We start from the raw sequence: 20764 nt of genomic DNA, 5'->3' as shown, positions 1-20764 counted from the left end.
GGCACTCGCAAAAGAAGCCTCATAGCCACCCCGCACTCCCTGCAGGAAGGGCCTGTAGTGAGGAATCACAGTTCCTTATATTGGAAATGAACTTGAAGTTAGGAGGCAACAATTCTTCAAACTGCCCCTGAGGGCGAGCTTGGCTAATGTTCCAGCAGGTACAGAGAGAAAAGTCAAACCCCAACATCCTAGCTTCTTTCATCTCTTGGTGGATTCTCCATGTGGAAACTCAGAAGGGAAGGATTTGGTCAGTGAGAGATTTGACATCATAAAGCAACTTTGATGGATGGATATGTATTTGGTACTATAACATCAACATAGGGAAAAACCAAGAAAAGATGCTTATTAATAATGATATTGTAATCATACTGGGTATAAACATCTTGCAACAGGAGTTTTTGAAGAGATGAGAATTAAGCCAGCTGGGAATATACTTTAAAAGCTAAATGGAATGAAAGGTTTGGGGCAGGAAGGTAAACAACTGTACCCTGCTAATCCCCCAATGCCCTACATAATCACTGTGCTGGTGGACAGAGATTGTCTAACTCTATTAAAATGGGACGTGGGTGATTACCTCCAAGCCTTTTATTTTAATACTGTTTGTAACTCTTTTGCACATTTTCAGAGAAGAAACCAAAAAGGTGTGTTTAATAATGAGATCATCTTGAATAAATAAACCATCAAAATGTTGATAATATAAATGATGGTTGAAAAATAATGTCTCCTTTTCTCTTTCTTGTTCAACCTAATGCTCATGGGGTCTCTACTTCCGTGTGACCTATACATGTTTTGCCTTCTTCCTGGCCATATATGTGATGAGCAGCTAACAGAAAAGGTAACTGTTTTATACAATTTGCTAGATTTATAATTCATGTATTTTCCTATAACTGATATGTTTAAAAAAAAACTGTTTTCAAATCCAGGATTGGGTTTACTCTCATCCACAGAGGGGAAATAACTATATGTGTTATAGAAATGGTTTTTCTTGAGTATTTCTTCTGTCTCATCCCCTGATAAAATAGGAGCTGTGTTGCTGATGACACACTATTTTGGGCAACCTGACTCTTTACTAGGTAGATTAAGATGCAGGTGGGTCTGATGAGGATCTATTCTTGTTATAAATCTGAGTGGAATTTATAGTCATAGCCTGCTATAAACTACAGCCTTCTGGAGTTTGAGAATATTCCACAAGTGATTCCAAATGCCATCCCTTCTGCCCAAAGAACCACCAAAGGTTCTCAACTCTGGCTGTACATTGCCTGGGGAACTTTTGAAAGCATCCTAGATGCCAGGTCTCACTTCAGGCTGATTGAATTAGAATTTCCAAGAATATATTGGGAGCCACTGGTCTAAAAAAAGCATAATGCCTCCGTACTCTTGCTTTACATTTTATAACCAAAGCTCCTTCTCCTAATCATCTTACTTGATGTCCAAAACAACCCTATGAGAATGATGTGGAAATATAGTGTTAGCCTATTCAGTGGATGGAGAAAATGTTGCTCAGAGATTTTAAATAGCATATCTAATGTGGCATGGTTTGTAACATAAGGGTATGGCTTATAATGTAAAGGATAGAACTTGAGTTAGAAACAGTTTCTCCCATGCTTAGCTTAGTGAGCTTTGTTTTGCAATGTGTTGCTGGCTAAAAGGGCTAAGGAAATGAAATAGTAGAAAAACACATACTGGAGGATGGAATAGTAAACACATACTAAAGCGTTGTTTTTTTCTTTTCATTTTACCTGTATATGTAAATGTTGTTGTTTAGTTGCACTGTTTGCGACCCCATGGTCTGCAGCATACCAGGCTTCCCTGTCCTTCACTATCTCCCAGAGTTTGTTCAAATCCATGTCCACTGAATCTGTGATGCTATCTAACCATCTCATCCTCTTTTGCCCTCTTCTCCTTTGCATATGTAAATCAGTTCAGTTCAGTTCATTCGCTCAGTCATGTCCAACTCTTTGCCACCCCATGAACTGCAGCATGCCAGGCCTCCCTGTCCATCACCAACTCCCAGAGTCCTCCCAAACCCATGTCCATTGAGTCGGTGATGCCATCAGCCATCTCATCCTCTGTCATCTCCTTCTCCTCCTGCCCTCAATCTTACCAGCAGCAGGGTCATTTCAAATGAGTCAGCTCTTCGCATCAGGTGGCCAAAGTATTGGAGTTTCAGCTTTAGCATCAGTCCTTCCAATGAATATTCAGGACTGATTTCCTGTAGGATGGACTGGTTGGATCTCCTTGCAGTCCAAGGGATTCTCAAGAGTCTTCTCCAATGCCACAGTTCAAAAGCATCAATTCTTTGGCACTCAGCTTTCTTTACAGTCCAACTCTCACATCCATACATGACCACTGGAAAAACCATAGCCTTGACTAGACAGACCTTTGTTGACAAAGTAATGTCTCTGCTTTTCAATATGCTGTCTAGGTAGGTTATAACTTTCCTTCCAAGGAGTACGCGTCTTTTAATTTCATGGTTGCAATCACCATCTGCAGTGATTTTGGAGCCCCCAAAAATAAAGTCTGACACTGTTTCCCCATCTATTTGCCATGAAGTGATGAGACCAGATGCCATGATCTTAGTTTTCTGAATGTTGAACTTTAAGCCAACTTTTTCACTCTCATCTTTCACTTTCATCAAGAGGCTCTTTAGTTCTTCTTCACTTTCTGCCATAAGGGTGGTATGTAAATATCAACAGGATAAGAGTAAAAACAGTCAAATGAATAGACTGTATCCATAGAATGTTAGAAAATTACCCAGCATAGCTGTGGCCATTAAAGCTGCACACATTTCATTGGCCAAGGATCACTTCACCTCCAGCTTCCAGGTGGAAGAATTCTTATTGTTTTGGTGCATGTAAACAAAAGTCATATAATCTCACTTCTTTCAGGTTCAGAAGCACCTGTTTCTCTTTTCTATTACATAGTTTTCCTGCAATGATTGGAAATCCAGGTCATCACTAAGGTTTTGCCATTTTGATGTGTCTTTCTTTAGGAGGAAGAAATTGTTGACTGGTGGAGTAAATTTTATGCTTCCACAGGGGAACATGAAAAATGTGGACAATATATTCAGAAAGGTTATTCCAAACTCAAGGTACCTGGGCCTATGCAACTGTGGGTGGGGGATGAGCATGCGTTAAAACTGGTCGCAGACAGAGCTGAGTGAAAGCCTGAAAGGTCTGATGGTGGGGGCTGAGGGGGAGAGGCCAGGAGCACCTCTGGGGGAGCCGTCTTGTGATGGATTTTGGCTTTGCTGAGATTTCCAGGGCTTGACAACAGCTGTTGATTTATGGTTTCTGTGACTGCCACTTTGGGGCTTGGGAACATCTGGCTGAGTGAGGGTTGGGATTGGGTTGGCACTGCACTAATTAGGCCTGTAAACGGCTTTCCAGTTTGACCAAGGGAGACCTTAGAAGTCACGGTGCTCTTGCAAAACACCATGAAATATCAGCATGCTTCATTCTGTCCTCCATTCTGGGCATCAGTTTTACTAGCTGAGCAGTTGATTTTTTTACATGCATGGAGCATACAATCACAACTGTGTGTCCAGGAGGGAGATGAGCTTTTGAACTAGGCAGATCTGGTTATGGATGATCTTTCTGTTAAGGGTTTGAGTTTTCTAGTTCTTTATTCAGTACTACTGAATTCAGTACTACTATTCTAGTAGTAAAGCTAAAGCGAAGGCTAACATTTTCAGAACAATGCATAGTAGAAAGATAAACTTTAAAAAGAGAAATATCAGGTCATTAAAATAATTATCTCACATGGAACTCTGCTCAGTGTTATGTGGCATCCTGGATGGGAGGGGAGTTTGGGTGAGAATGGATACATGTATATGTGTGGCTGAGTCTCTCTGCTGTTCACCGGAAACTATCACAACAATATTAGTTGGCCATACCCCCAATACAAAATTAAAAGTTAAAAAAAAATTTTTTTTTCTCCATCAAAGTGAAAAAATCCACATTCTTTCTTGTGATTATCATAACATCTCAATGTAGCTTAAGAAACACCAGCATGTAAAGAACCTCTCATTTACAGAAATAAACTAGTCTGATGGATCAGCCCCACAGTCCATCCTCTGCCTCTCTCTCTTCCTTGCTTCTCCTCCTCTTTTTCTAGCTCTTTATCAAGGTATAATTTACATACAATAAAGTAATTCATTGAGTTATGATTATATATACTTACCTACATAAACCACTACCAAAACAAGGCAACAAACATTCCCATCTCCCCAGAAAACTCCTTTGTGTACCCCTTTCCAGTCAATTCCTAACAACCTGCCAACCCTCTTAGGCAGCTGATCTGATTTCATCATCACAGATCAGTTTTGCCTGTTTTCATACTGCGTATAAGTGGACCCATACAATATATATTTGTGTGTGTGTGTATTTTTGTGTGTGTGGCTTCTATAGCCCAAGACAGTAGTTTTGAGATCAGTCATGTCATGTATATCAGTAGTTTGACCCTTTTTATTGCTGAGTCATATTCCATTGTATGGATGTATCATGACTTGTTTATCCATTCTCTGATGATGAAGCTGCTGTGGACATTCTTATACCATGCAGACATGTTTTCATGTCTCTTGGATGAACATCTAGGAATTCAACTCTGTATCATAGTGTAGCTGGATATTTAAATTGCCAGACACTTTGCCAAAGTGTTTGTATCATTATGCACTCCAGCCAGCAATATGAGAGTTCCAGTTGCTCCATCCATATTTCGTGTGCGTTTGGTATTGTCAGTCATTTTGATTTTAGATCCCACCCGTGTTATAATGAGAAATTAAGAATCTGTTGATGGTTTGCAGATATATGATTGTGAACTAGAGGATGTAGAGGAATTCGAGGGCCTGACAGACTTCTCAGATACTTTCAAGCTGTTTCGAGGCAAATCAGATGAGAATGAAGATCCTTCTGTGGTAGGGGAGTTTAAGGTGAGTAAAATGTGTTTCTATCCTGTTTAAAATCCATCTTTATTTTCTTTATAGACCTAGGATAAAGGACCACCAGTCTCTGGGTCAGGGACCTATCCTCTGACACCTGAAGGATGCTTGGAAATGCTAACAAGGAAAAGGGCAGTGGGACTGGGGGCAGAATCCTCAAAGCCAGTCTTCCTGCTGATGCCGACCAGCCTTGAATCTTGTAGAGTCAGTCTCTCTAAGTCCCACCCCCCCCACCACACACACACATACACACACATGTTCCCCCCACCCCCTCCCAGGCTTTCAGTTGGATCATCAGTACAACACCTTTACAATCCATTGTCCTTGTTCCCTATCTCATTCACTATCCAGTCCATCCTCGATACAATCAAATCCGATCATGTTTCTTGACCACTTGAAAGCATCGCTTGAGTTTCCACTTGGTCAAGTCTCAACTCCTCCCTAGGGTGGAGCTGGCCTTTCACAAGCTTCTTGTCTCCCCTGCCACCACACCCTCTCCAAGCCCCAAACCCATGCTGTCCTCTCACAACTTGGAGCCTTGGGACAGGTCTTCATTCTCTGGATGCCCTTCCTTCCTGCTCTGAGGTCTGAAAAACTCCTACTCATTCTTTTAAGTGCCAGCTCCGAAGTCACATTCTCTGTGAAGTGCTCCCTGATTGCTCCTGGCAGGGTGACTCACTCCTGCTCCAGGCTCCCTGGGTCCCCACCACTAGTAAAGCGCCTTTCACATCATAAGTATCTGCTTTCACCACTGCACCTCCCTCCAACCACAGGTAGCAAATCCATGTTACTTCTAACCCTTTCAATAGCAGACATTACTAATCAATCAGACCAGTTTACCCTACACGTGGTCTCAAAATCCTTGTCATTAGAGCTTCCACCCCAGTGTTTGAAGACAGCATGAGAGTCAAACCTATTTAACATCCCTGTGCCAGACTGGATTCCTTGAGTTCATTTTTTGGGCCCCCAGTACCTGGCACATGGTAGGTGCTCACTTCATGCTGCTTTATTGAATGAAAGTAGCTGGATCCTAAGACCCATATGTTCTGAATCCAACTTTAGTGCTTTCTCTTGTACATAAGCTGGTTTCAAGATAAAATATAAAGCCTCTCAAGCTAACCTGATGGCTCACTCATTCAAAACCCACTTACTGTGCCCCAGCTTCATGCCCAGCCCAGTGTTAGGTCCTGGAGATAGTGACAGACAAGAAATAGCTCCCTCCTTCAGGAAGGTCACAGTCTAGTGAGGAAAATCTAGTGAGGAATATAGACAATAAATAGTAATGACACTCTGATAGCTCAGCTGGTAAAGAATCCACCTGCAATGCAGGAGACCCTGGTTCAATTCCTGGGTCAGGAAGAGCCACTGGAGCAGGGATAGGCTACCCACTCCAGTATTCTTGGACTTCCCTTGTGGCTTAGCTGTAAAGAATCTGCCTGAAACATGGGAGACCTGGGTTCAATCCCTGGGTTGGGAAGATCCCCTGGAGAAGGGAAAGGCTACCCATTCCAGTATTCTGGCCTGGAGAATTCCATAGACTGTATAGTCCATGGGGCGCAGAGAGTCAGACACAACTGAGCGACTTTCACTTTCAGTGAAGCAGATGTCATTGCTGCAATAGGGATGAATGTTGTGTTAGAAGATGATGTTAGGAAACTCATCCAACCCAGGGGAAGTCAGGGAGGCTTCCTGGAAGAAGTGACACTTTTCAACTGAGACCTGAGGGATGAACAGGAGTTTGCCTGGGAGTGGAAGGGGGTTTATGCAGTAATGCAAAAAAAAAAAAAAAAGGGAAATCACCTTAGTATTTTATTGGGTTTAAAAAATAATCATTCTTATTCCTGTCTTCAAAAAATGTGCAGAATTTCACTCCTACCACCTCCTTTGCCATCATATTGGTCCAAGCCACTTCCATGTCTCCCCTGGGTTTTTGCCAGGCCTCCTGGCTTCAGCTCTGACCTTTCTTCTCTCCTGTGATCTATTAATTACTTTATCACCCTTCACTTTCCCCATCAGAAACATGCCAAGCACACCACAACTTTCACAAAAGCAGTCCTCCCTCCCCCAGTCCCACAGCCCTCTGTGGCCATCCCTCACGTCCTGGGGGGACTACACTGCCCTGAGCCCTCTGCTCCGGTCACCCAGGGCCCTGCGGCTCCATCTGTGTGTCTCTCTCCTAGGGCTCCTTCAGAATCTACCCACTGTCGGATGACCCCAGCGTGCCGGCCCCTCCCCGGCAGTTTCGGGAATTACCTGACAGCGTCCCACAGGAATGCACGGTTAGGATTTACATTGTTCGAGGCTTAGAGCTCCAGCCCCAGGACAACAATGGCCTGGTAAGAGTCTGGGTGTGGGGCCTTCTCCTGTAGCAAGATAATTACAGTCATCAACCACCATAATTGTCATGTTCCTTCTTTCTGGGCGTCTGTTATCTCTGGAGGGGAAAGATACTCTATCAAAACAATCTGTTCAGGAGGATGGTCCCAATGGGTATTTACCTAAGAGCTTGAAGGGAAGGGGCTTTGGAGCCGCTGGATCATCCTCCTCATTTTACAGATGTGACCTCAGAGAACTACTTTGTCACTGCTCCCGGCCACCGCCTTTCCTCCAAAGGCATGCTGGCTGCATGGCGCCAAGAGGGAGCACTACCCAGACCTGATCTGAGGTTGCCCCTTCTCATCACGAGTCACATCTGAGTCTGTCCCAGAAACTGACTTAAGTGGGCACCCCACAGTGACATAACCTGTCCTCTGTTTCATCCCCACAGTGTGACCCTTACATAAAAATAACTCTGGGCAAAAAAGTAATCGAAGACCGAGACAACTACATCCCCAACACGCTCAACCCGGTGTTCGGCAGGTAACAGATATTTCCTAACGTTTTTCTGTGGTTCTTTTCTTCATGGCCTCCATGCTAAGGATGCAGTATGTGCCGCCAAGCTTTGCTCTTGAAAGCTGTGAAACTATGTCTATGAACTATTCAAATATCCAAGTCAGTGGGGCAGATAATGAATATGTAAATACATAAATAAAAGCATGTCTTGAAAGTAAAAAGTGCCATGAAGAAAATTAAACCAAGTCTGAGAGACCTGCTCTAAGACCTGGGGGCAGGGGTAACAGGACATGGATGTTAGGAGGCCCAGAAGTCCAGAGAGTTTGTGGCTTCTAGACAAGAAGAGTAGGCAGTGACTTCCGTGGAGTGACAGGGTGGTTCTCACACCCCAATCCTGTTGAACTCTCTTGTCTGGGATGCTTTGATTCCATTGTTTTGAGCCAGGGTATGTGTTACTGACTCTGTTACCAAAAACGGAGAAGGGGGAAGAAAGTGATGGCATCAGATGTCCTGCTCCCTGTCTCCTGTTCCAGAAGATTCTTGAAATAGCATTACTATCTTCATCCTTGCCATCTGACATTTGTTTCTGCACGGTTACACTGATCTCATCAGAACCTTCTCAGGGGTAAGGCAAACCCAAGTGACCTCTAAAGAGGACCAGCTTTTGTCAGCTATGAACTCCTTCCACATTTACTAATAGCTACTATTACAAGCTTCCCTGGTGGCTCAGTGGTAAAGAATCTGCCTGCCAATGCAAGAGATGCGGGTTCGATCCCTGGGTTGGGAAGATCCCCTGGAGAAGGAAATGGCAACCCACTCCAGTATTCTTGACTGGGAAATCCCATGGACAGAGGAGCCTGGCGAGCTACGGTCCATGGTGTCACAAAGAGTCAGAAACGACTGGGTGACTAAACTACTATTTGCTGAGCTTTTACTGAGGGCTTGCACTATAGCGAGCCCTTCATAGAAAATATCTCAAGAATCTCACCACTCTGAGGGCCTACTGACAAAGAGGAAACTGAGGCACAAAGGGAATGAGCACCCAACTCACCCCTCTGGGGAGTGGCAGAACCGGGACCCATGCCCCGGCCACCTGACTGCAGGGTCTGCGTGGCTGCCAGGCTGCACCCTGCAGCCTCCGCCGTCTGATTTCCACCTCAGTGTCAGACCCTGCAGCTGGCAGGGCAGGGGGTCACGGCCCCACGTCACAGGGAGGGAAACAGGGCGCCCGAGCTGTGTGCATGGAGCTGGTACATGGGGAAGCCTAAACTTGGGGAGAAATCCTGACCAAGCCCCAGGCTTTCCCAACCACCGCCGTACTGCTTCATGCTTATGGCCAAGCCATCACCTGCAGGGCTTCCCTGGTGGCTCAGGCAGTAAAGAATCAGTCTGCAATGAAGGAGACCCAGGTTCAGTCCCTGGGTTGGGAAGATCCCCTGGAGAAGGGAACGGCTACCCGCCTGGAGAATCCCATGGACGGAGAAGCCTGGCGGGCTGCAGTACATGGGGTCACAAAGAGCCGGACACAACTGAGCAACTTTCACATCACCTGTAGAAAAATGTTCTTTGCAAAAAACATTTGCACAGTGTTGTTTTTCCCCAGAACACTACCGAGAAGGAGAATACTTTGTTTTTATTTGACGTGTGGCTGGTATCTTAAATTCTGGCTTTATTATCCTGCCCATCTGCTGCTTCTCATGTGTGTTGGATGGTACCCTTACACATTCCTTCCCTCTCTCACTTGTGAGTGTGCACACACACCCACATCCACCCACGTGCACACACACACACCCACAGCTACACAAACACACACACACACATCCCTCCCCAACACACAGACACCCCCTCTGTGCTGCACACCCCGGGGCCGGGTGCCGGAGCCAGGCATTGGAAATAATCCTCTGGCATGGCAATATGATCGTTTTCCTTTTCTTCCGCTGATCCAGCCCTGAGGTCTAGACAGGAAAAGGCATGCAGGGCAGGAAGGAGGGCCCCATGCGAGGGAGACAGGGAAGCAGGGAAAGCCAGCTTTTATGGGAGGAAAGCAGCCCTGTCTTGGAGAAGCCAAGCGCAAGCTTAATTAAGTGGCAGGAAGAGTCTTGCTCAAGCCGCCTCAGGAGGAAGTGATGCCGTCAGGCTCCACATGGCCAATCCCCATCTGGCGAACTCAGAATTGGCTCCATCCAGCAGGGTGGAGTCAGGGAGACCCCAGCTCCGCAACCCCTCCTAAGCTCCAGGCCCTGGCCTCAGTCTTACCGGGTGACTTTCTTCTCAGCAGAGACTCTGAGGAATTCTGGGACAGAGATTCAGGAAAGAGCATACTTTGCTATGTGCACGGTATTGTTATCACATCACATTCAATGGAGTGTTAGTCTTCCAGAAAGATGTTAATTGGTGTTCCAAGGAAAAGCATATTTCTTAATCAAACCAGGATGCTTGGGTTAAAAAGATAACTGCAGGATTTCTCAGAACCTTCAGTTTGCCCAGATGAACACCAGAAGAAGTGATTCTCAGCCTTATTTGAGCAAAGAATTCTTTTTCTCAACAGACACATATTACCTGTCCCTTGGGATTCAGCAATGGAATTTGGGGGCATGTGTGGATACGGTCTAGTCAGGACTACAGCCCCTTCTCTCCTGGGCTGTCTGCCTTTTGCAGGCCCTGTCTGGCTGCAGAAGTCTGGGGAAGTCACTGAGATGTGTCTAGGAGACCCCTGGAAGCTTGTCTCCAGAACCCCACTGATGTACACCCTTCTATTCCAGAGATTAATAGTTCTGGTTCTTTGGGCAAGAACCGGGCCACACACCAGAGTGACAGGAGGAGGGGCAGAGGCACAGGGGGAGAGGAGAGATTTGAGGGGCCTCTCACAATTTGTGGTGCAGAGTTTGTTGAGCACCGGCGAGGGGACCCGCCCCTCTGTGTGCAAGTACAGAGCCAAACCCCGGCCATCCGGAGTTCACGCAGTAGTCATTACCCTCTCAGAACTGGCGCCACATTGCTCACCTGCCACAGAAACTACTGTGATTATCTGCTGGTCTCTCAGAAGGGTCTGTGCTTTCATACGGATACTATAGGAAAGCCTTCAAGAATCAGTGGAGAGCCAGAGAGCCTAGGAGGAGAGAGGGAGCCTTCTTGGAAGCTTTCCATTGCCCTCCTCCAGACCCCCATGCTCCCGTGGGGTTAGCCCAGGATATTCCATGGTGTAATGGCCTCTTGTTGAGACAAAAAAGGGGACACAGATAGGGGGTTATAAATCAGGGTGCTTGTGCATTACTGATCCCCAGTTGGGTAGAGATGCCTGGGTGCCCTGGAAATAGGCATGTGTGCTAATAATATTAATACTACTATAATTCTTAACAATAAGTATTATTTAATGTATAATAACATTATTATTATTGCTAGTGAATTTTGAGTAACGCCCTCATACCAAATGCTTTCTAAACATTTATTCCCTTGACCCTTACAACAACATGAGCTGGTAGGGATTATTATCCCCATTTTACAGATGAGAAAACAGAGCACAAAGACGTTAAGTAGTTGCCCTAGGGTCCCACAGCTAGTAAGCAGCAAAACTGGGATTTTCCTTGGGCACTTAAAGCCCCGGATCTTCTCCTGAGCAAGTATATACTCTGTTGTTGTTCTTATTCCTGACGTGTGGTACTTCTCAAGCACCACCTGTCACCCACCACCCACCTTGCTATCCCGGCCATGGCATCCTCCTCCCATGGCCCAGAGAGTCTGTGCAGAGCTATGGAGTATGCAAGACACCTGGGGGGCAGGGGGGGGTCGTGCAATTCTAATCTCACTTTCATTTATTCAGAATGTATGAACTGAGCTGCTACTTACCTCAAGAAAAGGATCTGAAAATTTCTGTCTACGATTACGACACCTTTACCCGTGATGAAAAAGTAGGAGAAACAATTATTGATCTAGAAAACAGATTCCTTTCCCGGTTTGGGTCCCACTGCGGCATTCCTGAGCAGTACTGTATGTAAGTGGCTTTGGATGTAAACGTTGACGGTTCCATCTAACGATAGTACTGGGGAAGCTCTGATGCTCTACCTCAAGCCTGTCTTCATTGAGCCTCGGATCCTTTAAGTCAGGAGGGAGAATTGGGCTTCTCTGGTGGCTCAGATGGTGAAGATCCCCTGTGGAAGGGAATGGCTACCCACTCCAGTATTCTTGACTGGAGAATACCATGGACAGAGGAGGCTGGTGTGCTTCAGTCCATGGGGTTCCAGAGAGTCAGACATGACTGAGTGACTAACGCTTAGGAAGAAGCAGGGCCGTAGCACTGCACAACTGCAGGGGGCGCTATTCACATTGGCATCCGTATGCCACACTGGCCCCTGGGGCAGTACAGGGCTCGGTGAGGATGGCACAGGTGGCAAAGCCCACAGAGCCAGTCCCTCCCCTCCCCTCCTTCCTACCCCTCCCTCCGTGATGCCACGGACGGAGAGCTAGCAGTGTTTGACGGTGGAAATTCCCTGCCCCTCCCCACACACTGATCAGTTTTGTGGTGATCCTGCTTCCCTGAGTGCTAAACAGTGTCCCTCTGTATTACCCAATGAGATATAGCTTGTGATTTCTAATTTATGTTTGCCTATTATGATTATGGTGATCTCAAACTCTTCATTATCTACAGAGGGCCAGAGATGGGGGGAGGACCAGTTGGCGAAGGCCAAAATAACTCTGGATTTTAAGTCTCTAAATCCTAAGTAGATTTCTAGGCAAAAGCCAATGTCTAGAGTGCATTCCCCATTACATGAATGTGCCTTTAAGTATGTGTGTGTATGAATCTAAGAAGAACTTGTGTGTCCTGTGGTTAACTCTGAGTGTGGCATTATTATTCACAGTTCTGGAGTAAACACCTGGCGAGATCAATTGAAACCAACACAGTTGCTTCAAAATGTGGCCAGATTCAAAGGCTTCCCACCGCCTGTTCTTTCGGAAGATGGAAGTAGCATCAGATATGGAGGAAAAGACTACAGCCTAGATGAATTTGGTAAGCACACTGCCATGGGTTGCAGGCTGGTTGCAAGGTGTAGCAGCACATGTTTGCTGCTGGGTTTGCGTTACGGAGGGGGGGTGGGCAGAGCAGTACCCTGACACCACAGGGAATTCCACGCACATGACTGTCTAACAAAAGCCCCATTATGCTAGAGTTTTACAGTCATGTCAGGTGTCAAAATGGACACGTTTTCTCGTCTGGCTTATGTTTCACTTGACCTTTTTAGGTCATAGCTATTTGAGCTCTGAACACAAAGTTCTGATAATTAACTTATTTCCATGTGATGTATAATTAGCTCAGAAGTGCTCAGATGGTAGGGCAAGAATTTCTCTTCCAATATTATTCCATCATTCTCCCAACCCTGAGAAGGCTCAGGGATGCTGGGGGCTAATGAAGAATCTGCTGAGTTCACATCTGGTTCATGTCCGAACTTGGGGTCTTGCTCTTTCCTGAGCAGTAATTTATAATGCAGTCTGTCCTGACACATAAACAGCAAACTGCATTATGACATAGACTGAAATCAGCTTAATAGAATGTAAGAGTTGTGGCATGATTCAGTGTTTTGTAGGGAAGAGGGTTTTCCAGAGGGGCTGGCATGAGGCTGGTTTTGAGGGCACATGGGATATCTGGAGAAAGCTGAACAAAGATACACAGGAATGAAAGTGCTTCCTGATCCTCAACTGTTTATTCCTGGCATTGTAAGAAACTGTATTTGTCTTTCTATCTGAAAGAAGACTTGAAGACTTGGTCAATATCAGGGATTATTAGATGTTTAATGAATGATGCTGTTTACATCAGAACTTGCAAAGGGCATTGGAAATAAACTGGCAAGTAACATGGTCTCATGGAGACAACTACCCCAACAATCAAACAACACCCCCCAAAAGCTGTATCAAACAGGGTTGTTCCCATTACTTTGGCCCCATAACAAATCATCCCAAAACTTAGCTGCTGAAAAAAACCATTTTGTGTTTTTTAAAAGTTGTATTGGTGTATTTGATTTATAATGTGTTAGTTTCTGCTGTATAGCAAAGTGAATCAGTTATATATGTATATCCACTCTTTTTTAGAGTCTTTCCCCATATAACAACCATTTTGTTTTGCTCACAGTCTTGTGGGTTAGCCATTCAGGAAGGGCTCACCTGGGCACTTCTCACTTGAGTGGCAGTTGACTGCTGTCAGATGTTGGCCGGGGCTGCAGTCACCTGAAGGCTTGATGCCCAGGATGACCCTTGGCTGGGAGCTCACCTTGGCCTGATGACCAGAGCACCTACCCAGGCCTTTACCATAGGGTGCTATCTGGGCACCCAGGCTCCTTACATGGCTGGCAGCTTCCCTCAGAGCAAGTGATCCAGGAAGACCCATGTGGTCTTTCATGCTTAGCCTTAGAAGTAACACAGCATCCTTTCTTTAGTGGTCAAATAGGTCTGCAGATTCAAAGGAGAGGACTTAGACCCCCCAATTCTCAATGGAAGGAGTGACAGAAAATTTGGGAGTCTGTTTTTTTAAATGCCACAGTGATACTAGCTAGCTACTGTAACAGTTAAGCTTAAAAATGTTAGTGGTTTAACACAATAGAAGTTTATTTCTCATAAATTCAAAACAGGTACTCCTACAGGTGGGTGGTCCTCTTCCAAACAGTCCTTCATGGGCCAGGCTCTTTCAACTTGCAGCTCTGCCCATCGTCACCTCAGGGTTCTAAGGTCACCGTTTTCTTCTGCATTCAGAAGAGAAGGTGCCAGAGGTGATCCTACATGAGAGGGTATTACGAGCTGGACCTTGAAGGACACACCTATCACTTCCACCTACGTTAGAGTCTAGCCTACCTTGTTTGCATGGCCACACCTAACTGCACAGGAATCTGGCCATGAGCCCCTGACACCAGCATAAATGGGGGTTGCTCTTACACAGTTTGGAGTGTTTTTGATCTCTCTGCTATTTGCAGTCCACAAGTCAGGAATGAACTTGGTTGGGCAAGGCTTCTGGTCAGGGGCTGTTTCTATCAACAACTCTTTCACAGGCTGCAGTTCACATTCACACACTGGCACTGCCTGACTGTGTTTTGCAAAGTCTGGGCTGAAGTGCTGAGAATCCCTCAAGGCTGAACTGTTTCTGGATGCCCGTCCCTGTTTCACTGTCCTTTAAAAAAAAAAAATTGCAGAAGCAAACAAAATCCTGCACCGGCACCTTGGGCCCCCCGAGGAGCGCCTCGCCCTTCACATCCTCAGGACTCAGGGGCTGGTTCCTGAACACGTGGAAACGAGGACTTTGCACAGCAGCTTCCAGCCTAACATCTCCCAGGTAAAGCGCTCTCCACTTCTGAACATGCATCACCCACACCCCAAAGGTGGTGGCAGTAGCTGACACAGACTTGCCTTGTTTATTCTTTTGGATACTTTAAGCTATATGAAAAATAGAAATGAAGCTCAGATTAGCTGCATTCCCGAGGGGAATTTAGTGGGTAAAGAATCTGCCTGCCAATGCAGGAGACCTAGGAGATGTGGATTCAATCCCTGGGTCGGGAAGATCCCCTGGGGTAGGAAATGGCAACCGACTCCAGTATTCTTGTCTAGAGAATCCCATGGAGAGAGGAGCCTGGTGGGCTACAGTCCATGGGGTCGCAAAGAGTTGGGCATGATTGAGGTGACTGAGCGCACACATACACGCATACACGAGGGGGATTTATTGTAAGAATTTTCAGGTAACTCACTAAATCCAGACAGGAGAGTAACAGTGACTCAGAACAAACTTGGGCCAGGATCTTGCCCTGTCTTTTGTCTGTTTCTGAGTCTCCTCTAGCCTGCACTTTTCCTGTGAGCACCTTCCGATGTGTCAGAATATTGTGGACGGTTTCTGAGTTTTGTATATTATAATGTAGCCCCACCTGCTTCCAAATGTGGAAAGGATGGGTTGCCCTAACTTGGTCCCGTCATCCACCACTAGACACTGAGCTGTAGCCAGGAGGACAGGGTACAGTGCACAGGGTGGGTCGTCACAGGCACATGTGGATCGTGACGGGGGAAGGGCAGTTCCCAGAGAAGCAAGGGGAGACATGGAAAATGACAGGATAGTCTATGTGGAAGCTTATTAGAATGAAGATTCCCAGACCATGCCTGCAGAGATTCAGTAAGTCTGGGGTGGGGCCAGGAATCTGAATTTGTAACAAGTATCCGGAAAGGTTCTGATGCAGATGGTTAGGAAATCACACTTTAAGAAATATTAATATAATGGGTGCAAATATTGTTGTATGGATAGCAGAACCGTGGTCTCTTAAGAAGTGAGTACAAGTTGGGCTGTGCTTACTAGGTTGTTTTGTCACTCACTTTTATTCTGTTCCCTATTTTCATATCTTCCTTCTCTTATTATTCTTCCTTGCCCTCAAAGAGCCCATTTCTCCTCCTCTTCCCCCTCTCACCTCTCAAATGAATAGTCTTAAGACGTAACAAAGCAAGGAAGATTTCTCCCTGGGCATCCACCAATACTTCCATCACCTCTACCTACACATTGGACAGACTGTGGCTGGGTCTTAGGAGACACAGCTAATGAGGAGATTGCTAATTTCTTGATGTATGCTAGACCCTTGAGCCCTCGAGATTAGTTGGAAGAGAGTAAGGATCACAGTAAAATATATCCCTTTCCAAGAGCCCCAGTTAATTCATTTTGATCACAATGCATTAGGAAGCCAACCTAGTGGTTTCCTTGGCAACTTTCTTAAAGACCAATCTGTTTTTGTCATGAAGGCAGAGTACACAGAACATCCAAAAACAGTCTGCGGAACTTAAATTGGTTTGTATGGTTGATAGAGTGTGTTAACGGCATTCCTAGGCTGTCTGGAAGAATATTCCAGTCAGATAAATGGGCCTGGTCTGTAGCCATCAAAGATATAAAGGGAGGTGAGGGGAGCTCATCAAGATGGCGGCACAAGCGTCAGTCCAGGCTTTCACCCTCCACGTTCCTGCAAGCCCCCTTCCAGGCAGTGGGCCCTAGCAAGCCAATGCAGGGAGCCCTCGGTTTGGTGAATGGTAATATTTTTCACATTGAGTCTCTCCTTTGAAAGTGCAGCTATTTTTCTTTTACAAAATTAAGTACATTTTTACATTATTTTGATTTTCTCTCCCAAGGTAAGTGGAGAAACCCTTGGGTGTCACAAAACTGACAATGATAGCAAGTAGACAGTCTGATGATGGAGGAGAGATGGTGTGACAACTGTTCTGAGTCACTGTAAGAGGGAGTATGTGTGTTTGGGGTTGTGTTAGTGATGGCAAGCCCCTCATTTTATTAACCAGGGAAGACTCAGATTATGATAAAGTAGGCACTCCTGGGAGAGAATGGAGGGTGGATGGCCTAAGTGACACTGAAGTTGTAAGATTCATCTTGATTTGCTCTTTTACTCCATTTTTCTTGCCTTCCATATGGACCAATAAATTAGGAGACCTGCACTAGTTTCACTGAAGATGTATGAAAGAAGATTGTAGTCTCTACCACCCATAATGTAACTTCATTTCTCTTTTCATTTTTGAATGGTTTAGGGAAGACTTCAGATGTGGGTGGATGTTTTCCCCAAGAATTTGGGGCCACCAGGCCCTCCTTTCAACATCACACCCCGGAAAGCCAAGAAGTAAGTAATTTTGAGACCCTGCTGTATCTCACTGGGGTCTTGGTTCAGGACCTGAAAAGAAAAACCACCTTCAAAATGTGCTTCTCGTAGATACTACCTGCGTGTGATTATCTGGAACACCAAGGATGTTGTCCTGGATGAGAAAAGCATCACAGGAGAGGAAATGAGTGACATCTATGTGAAAGGGTAAGGCTGGCATGCAGGAGCCTCTGAAAGACTCAGAGAACAAAGCAGACTCTCCTTCATGAGTGTTCCATTATGGGGTGTCCATTATAGGATCTTGATTATTGAAGACATTATGTCTTACTGGGCTTCCCAGGTGGTGCTAGTGGTAAAGAACCCGCCTGCCATTGCTTAGGAAGAAAGCTCCAGGGAGACAGAGAGAGAGAGAACAGAAAGAAAAGCCTGTATGGATGTTATTTATGAGCAGCGGCATCTGATACCTATAAGAAAAAAAAGGTTTTGTTTAGTTAGCAAGCAGATTTTTTATTTATGAGACTTTTTAGTCATGCAGTTCATCTTTATTCCTTTTTGATACTTTGAGTAACTAGGCTTAGAGACAGAAGTAGAGCTCCCAAGGTTTTTGGTTTTTTTTTAATATATTACCTGAAGTTAACATCCATGGAAAAGAAGAAACATTAAAGCTTTTTTTTTTAATCATTTATTCCACCAATATTTACTGAGTGCCTGCATCCAATGTGTAAAGTGTCATAGGTGTTCATTATTCTGTTACTTGCATAATTCAATTCCAAATAATCCATGTTGGTGTCAGTTTTGTGTTATACACCGATGATGTATACAGAACCCAAGGATTAGGAAGTCAAACTCTGGAGTCAAATTAGCTGAATTGAAATCTGGTGGTTTCCCTACTAGCTGGGCAAGTTAGCAAACTCACTATTCCTCATCTGTAAAATGGAGATAATGACAGTATCCACCACTCTGGAATATTCAGAAGACTGGGTTACTCAAAGCATTTAGGATAGCACCTGGCAGATAGTAAACACTGTGTGCATTAACCAGGATTCACCAGAAAAAAGGACAAGTAGGACATGTGTGTGTGTGTGTGTGTGTGTGTGTGTAGAAAGAGGGAAAGACAGGGAAACAAAGACAGGGGGGAGAGATTCATTATGGAGGCTAAACAGTCCCACGACTGGTCACCTGCAACCTGGAGACCCAGGAAAGCTGGATGTATCATTCAGCCTGAGTTCAAAGCCTCAGAATCAGGGGAGCCCATGGTGTATATCCCAGTCTGAGGTCAGGAGGAGATGACCCGAGATGTCTTGGTTCAATCAGTGAGACAGAAAAAGCAGGTAAATTCCTCCTTCTTCTGTCTTTTTGTTCTATTTAGGTCCCCAATAGACTGGATGGTGCCACCTACATTTGGGAGGGCCATCTACTTTACCCAGTCCATTGATTCAAATTCTAGTCTCATCCAGAAACATTCTCATAGACATACCCCAAAATAATGTTTAATCTGGGCACCCCATGGCCAGTCACATTGACACATAAAATTAACAATCACACTATAAACTTACTATTCCACATGAATTGAGTTTGGTTCCTTGATATGTAAAAGATAAAGACTTGTTGAAATTTAATGTATTCATAAAGTGAGAATAAAGTTTCACTTATGATCCCAAGTGGCCTTCAATCAAACCTTTGTTAAAGACATAATTATTGTCATTTAGGTTCACTCTACACAGGGAATGTTTCATCAAGTACTTCATTATTCTTTCTCATTTCAGGATATTATTACCATTCCCCAAGGAAAATTAATTCTGGCTAATTATATATATGCAAATTTATTTGACTATCATAAGCATTTTTTTTCCAATCAGGGAAACAAACTCAAGTAATACTGGACTGAGAGATAACTCTGGTAATCAAAGAATAAAACACAACCTAAAATACCATGTCAGGACTTCCCTGGTGGTCCAGTGGTTGGGAATCCACGCTACCAAAGCAGGGGGTTTTGGGTTCAATCCCTAGTCAGCAAACTGGGGTCCCATGTGCTGCATGGTGTGGCCAAAATATTAAAAAACTTAAAGTACCGTGTCACATTTGGAATGAAAAGTCTAAATACTGTATGTGAAAGGATGAATAATGCACAAATAACATGCCTAGCACTATACCCACATGGGTATTACATACAAGTACATACACCAAGAGTGGCTGTTTACCTTGTTTTCAAATTAAAATGTGAAAAGATTCATAAGAAAGGAGAGGGAAGAGCTACAGGGGTGAGCCATCTGGGGAAGGATGATGGTGCCAATTAGGGTTGAGTTATAAGCTGAAGCTACCACGGTCATAGCCAAAAAGTGTAGTCTCTCTTCATTGAGCTAGTTCAAAAGCTTAAACGTTAATTGTCAAAAGGAATATTTCAACTCAGTTACTTGGTTAGTCAATTGACGAGAAAAAGTAAAATTACCAGTCGACTGCTATTAATACCACTACTACTAATAGGACCCAGTATTAGCGCATGACTTTCTAGTCTCCATGGTCCTTTGAGGTGGAGTAATAATCCTGTACTTAGGAGTCAGATAGACCTGGGAGTTACACTTAATTCTGTCCCTTACTGGATATATGAGACGCAGATCCTCTCTGAACCTCAGTTTCCTCATCTGTGAGATGGAGCTAGTTATCAGCTGGAAAGAATAAACTAAGGCATGCTAATACCTGGTTCGTAGCAGCTGATCCTGAACATGTGTTAAGGGTTTCCCTCTTCCCACTCTGGCCTTTCACATTCTCTCCTCAGGCTGACCATGTGAAGGAAGCACGTATCATTAACCTCGTTTTACAGGTGGGAAATGAAGCTCAGAGAGTCGATGGCAGAGCAGGTTCACAGCCAGGCCTGCCTCCTAGTGACCGTCTCTATCTAGGGGGTCCAGGCAGCAGTATTTCTGAAAGCTGCCCCAGCTGATGCTCATGTGTAGTCGGTACTCAGATCCATGCATTCCACCACTTTTGTTCCAAACCAGAAGTCTTCCCCATCGTTGGCGGATGTGGTGACACTTTCCCCCAGACATGCTCATTCATCCCTCTAACCCGTCTGTCAGGCACAGGCCAAAGAGAACTTTCCAAATGTCAAAAGTTAAGATGTTCACTTGTTGGTAGAAATGAATTTTCATAGATAGGAGTATGGATGCAGCAGCTTACATCTCCCTCGCTCATCTCAATTAATGTGATCATAGTACATTTAAGAAGAATTTAAAAAGGAAGCTGTAAGATTACTTGAGTCGTGCCTGTTTTGTTTGCTTAAGTGAAATATGGGAAAGGAAATGCTGAAATTTTGAACTAACCCACATTCATTGAGCCTATCAGCGGTGATGACAGACAGCAATGAGTTATAGTTAGGGAGACTAAA

The 20764-nt window shown here is 44.8% G+C and overlaps 1 protein-coding gene across 1 annotated transcript in view; it reads left to right on the top strand.

The window, feature by feature from the left end:
- MYOF (myoferlin) overlaps nt 1–20764 on the top strand; it is a 172208-nt gene that overhangs the window by 140403 nt on the left and 11041 nt on the right. Inside the window, exons 39-48 of the mRNA XM_043926912.1 lie at nt 824–835; nt 2993–3091; nt 4805–4930; nt 7120–7275; nt 7707–7798; nt 11592–11762; nt 12628–12776; nt 14944–15083; nt 17312–17400; nt 17491–17586. Of these exons, the coding sequence (XP_043782847.1) occupies nt 824–835; nt 2993–3091; nt 4805–4930; nt 7120–7275; nt 7707–7798; nt 11592–11762; nt 12628–12776; nt 14944–15083; nt 17312–17400; nt 17491–17586 (1130 nt within the window). The remainder of the gene's footprint in view (nt 1–823; nt 836–2992; nt 3092–4804; nt 4931–7119; nt 7276–7706; nt 7799–11591; nt 11763–12627; nt 12777–14943; nt 15084–17311; nt 17401–17490; nt 17587–20764) is intronic.

The sequence above is a fragment of the Cervus elaphus genome, chromosome 15 (genome assembly GCF_910594005.1).
Source record: "Cervus elaphus chromosome 15, mCerEla1.1, whole genome shotgun sequence".
NCBI classification, from domain to species: Eukaryota; Metazoa; Chordata; class Mammalia; order Artiodactyla; family Cervidae; genus Cervus; species Cervus elaphus.
The sequence above is the reverse complement of the archived record's forward strand: the minus strand, read 5'-3'. Positions and strand labels throughout refer to the sequence as shown.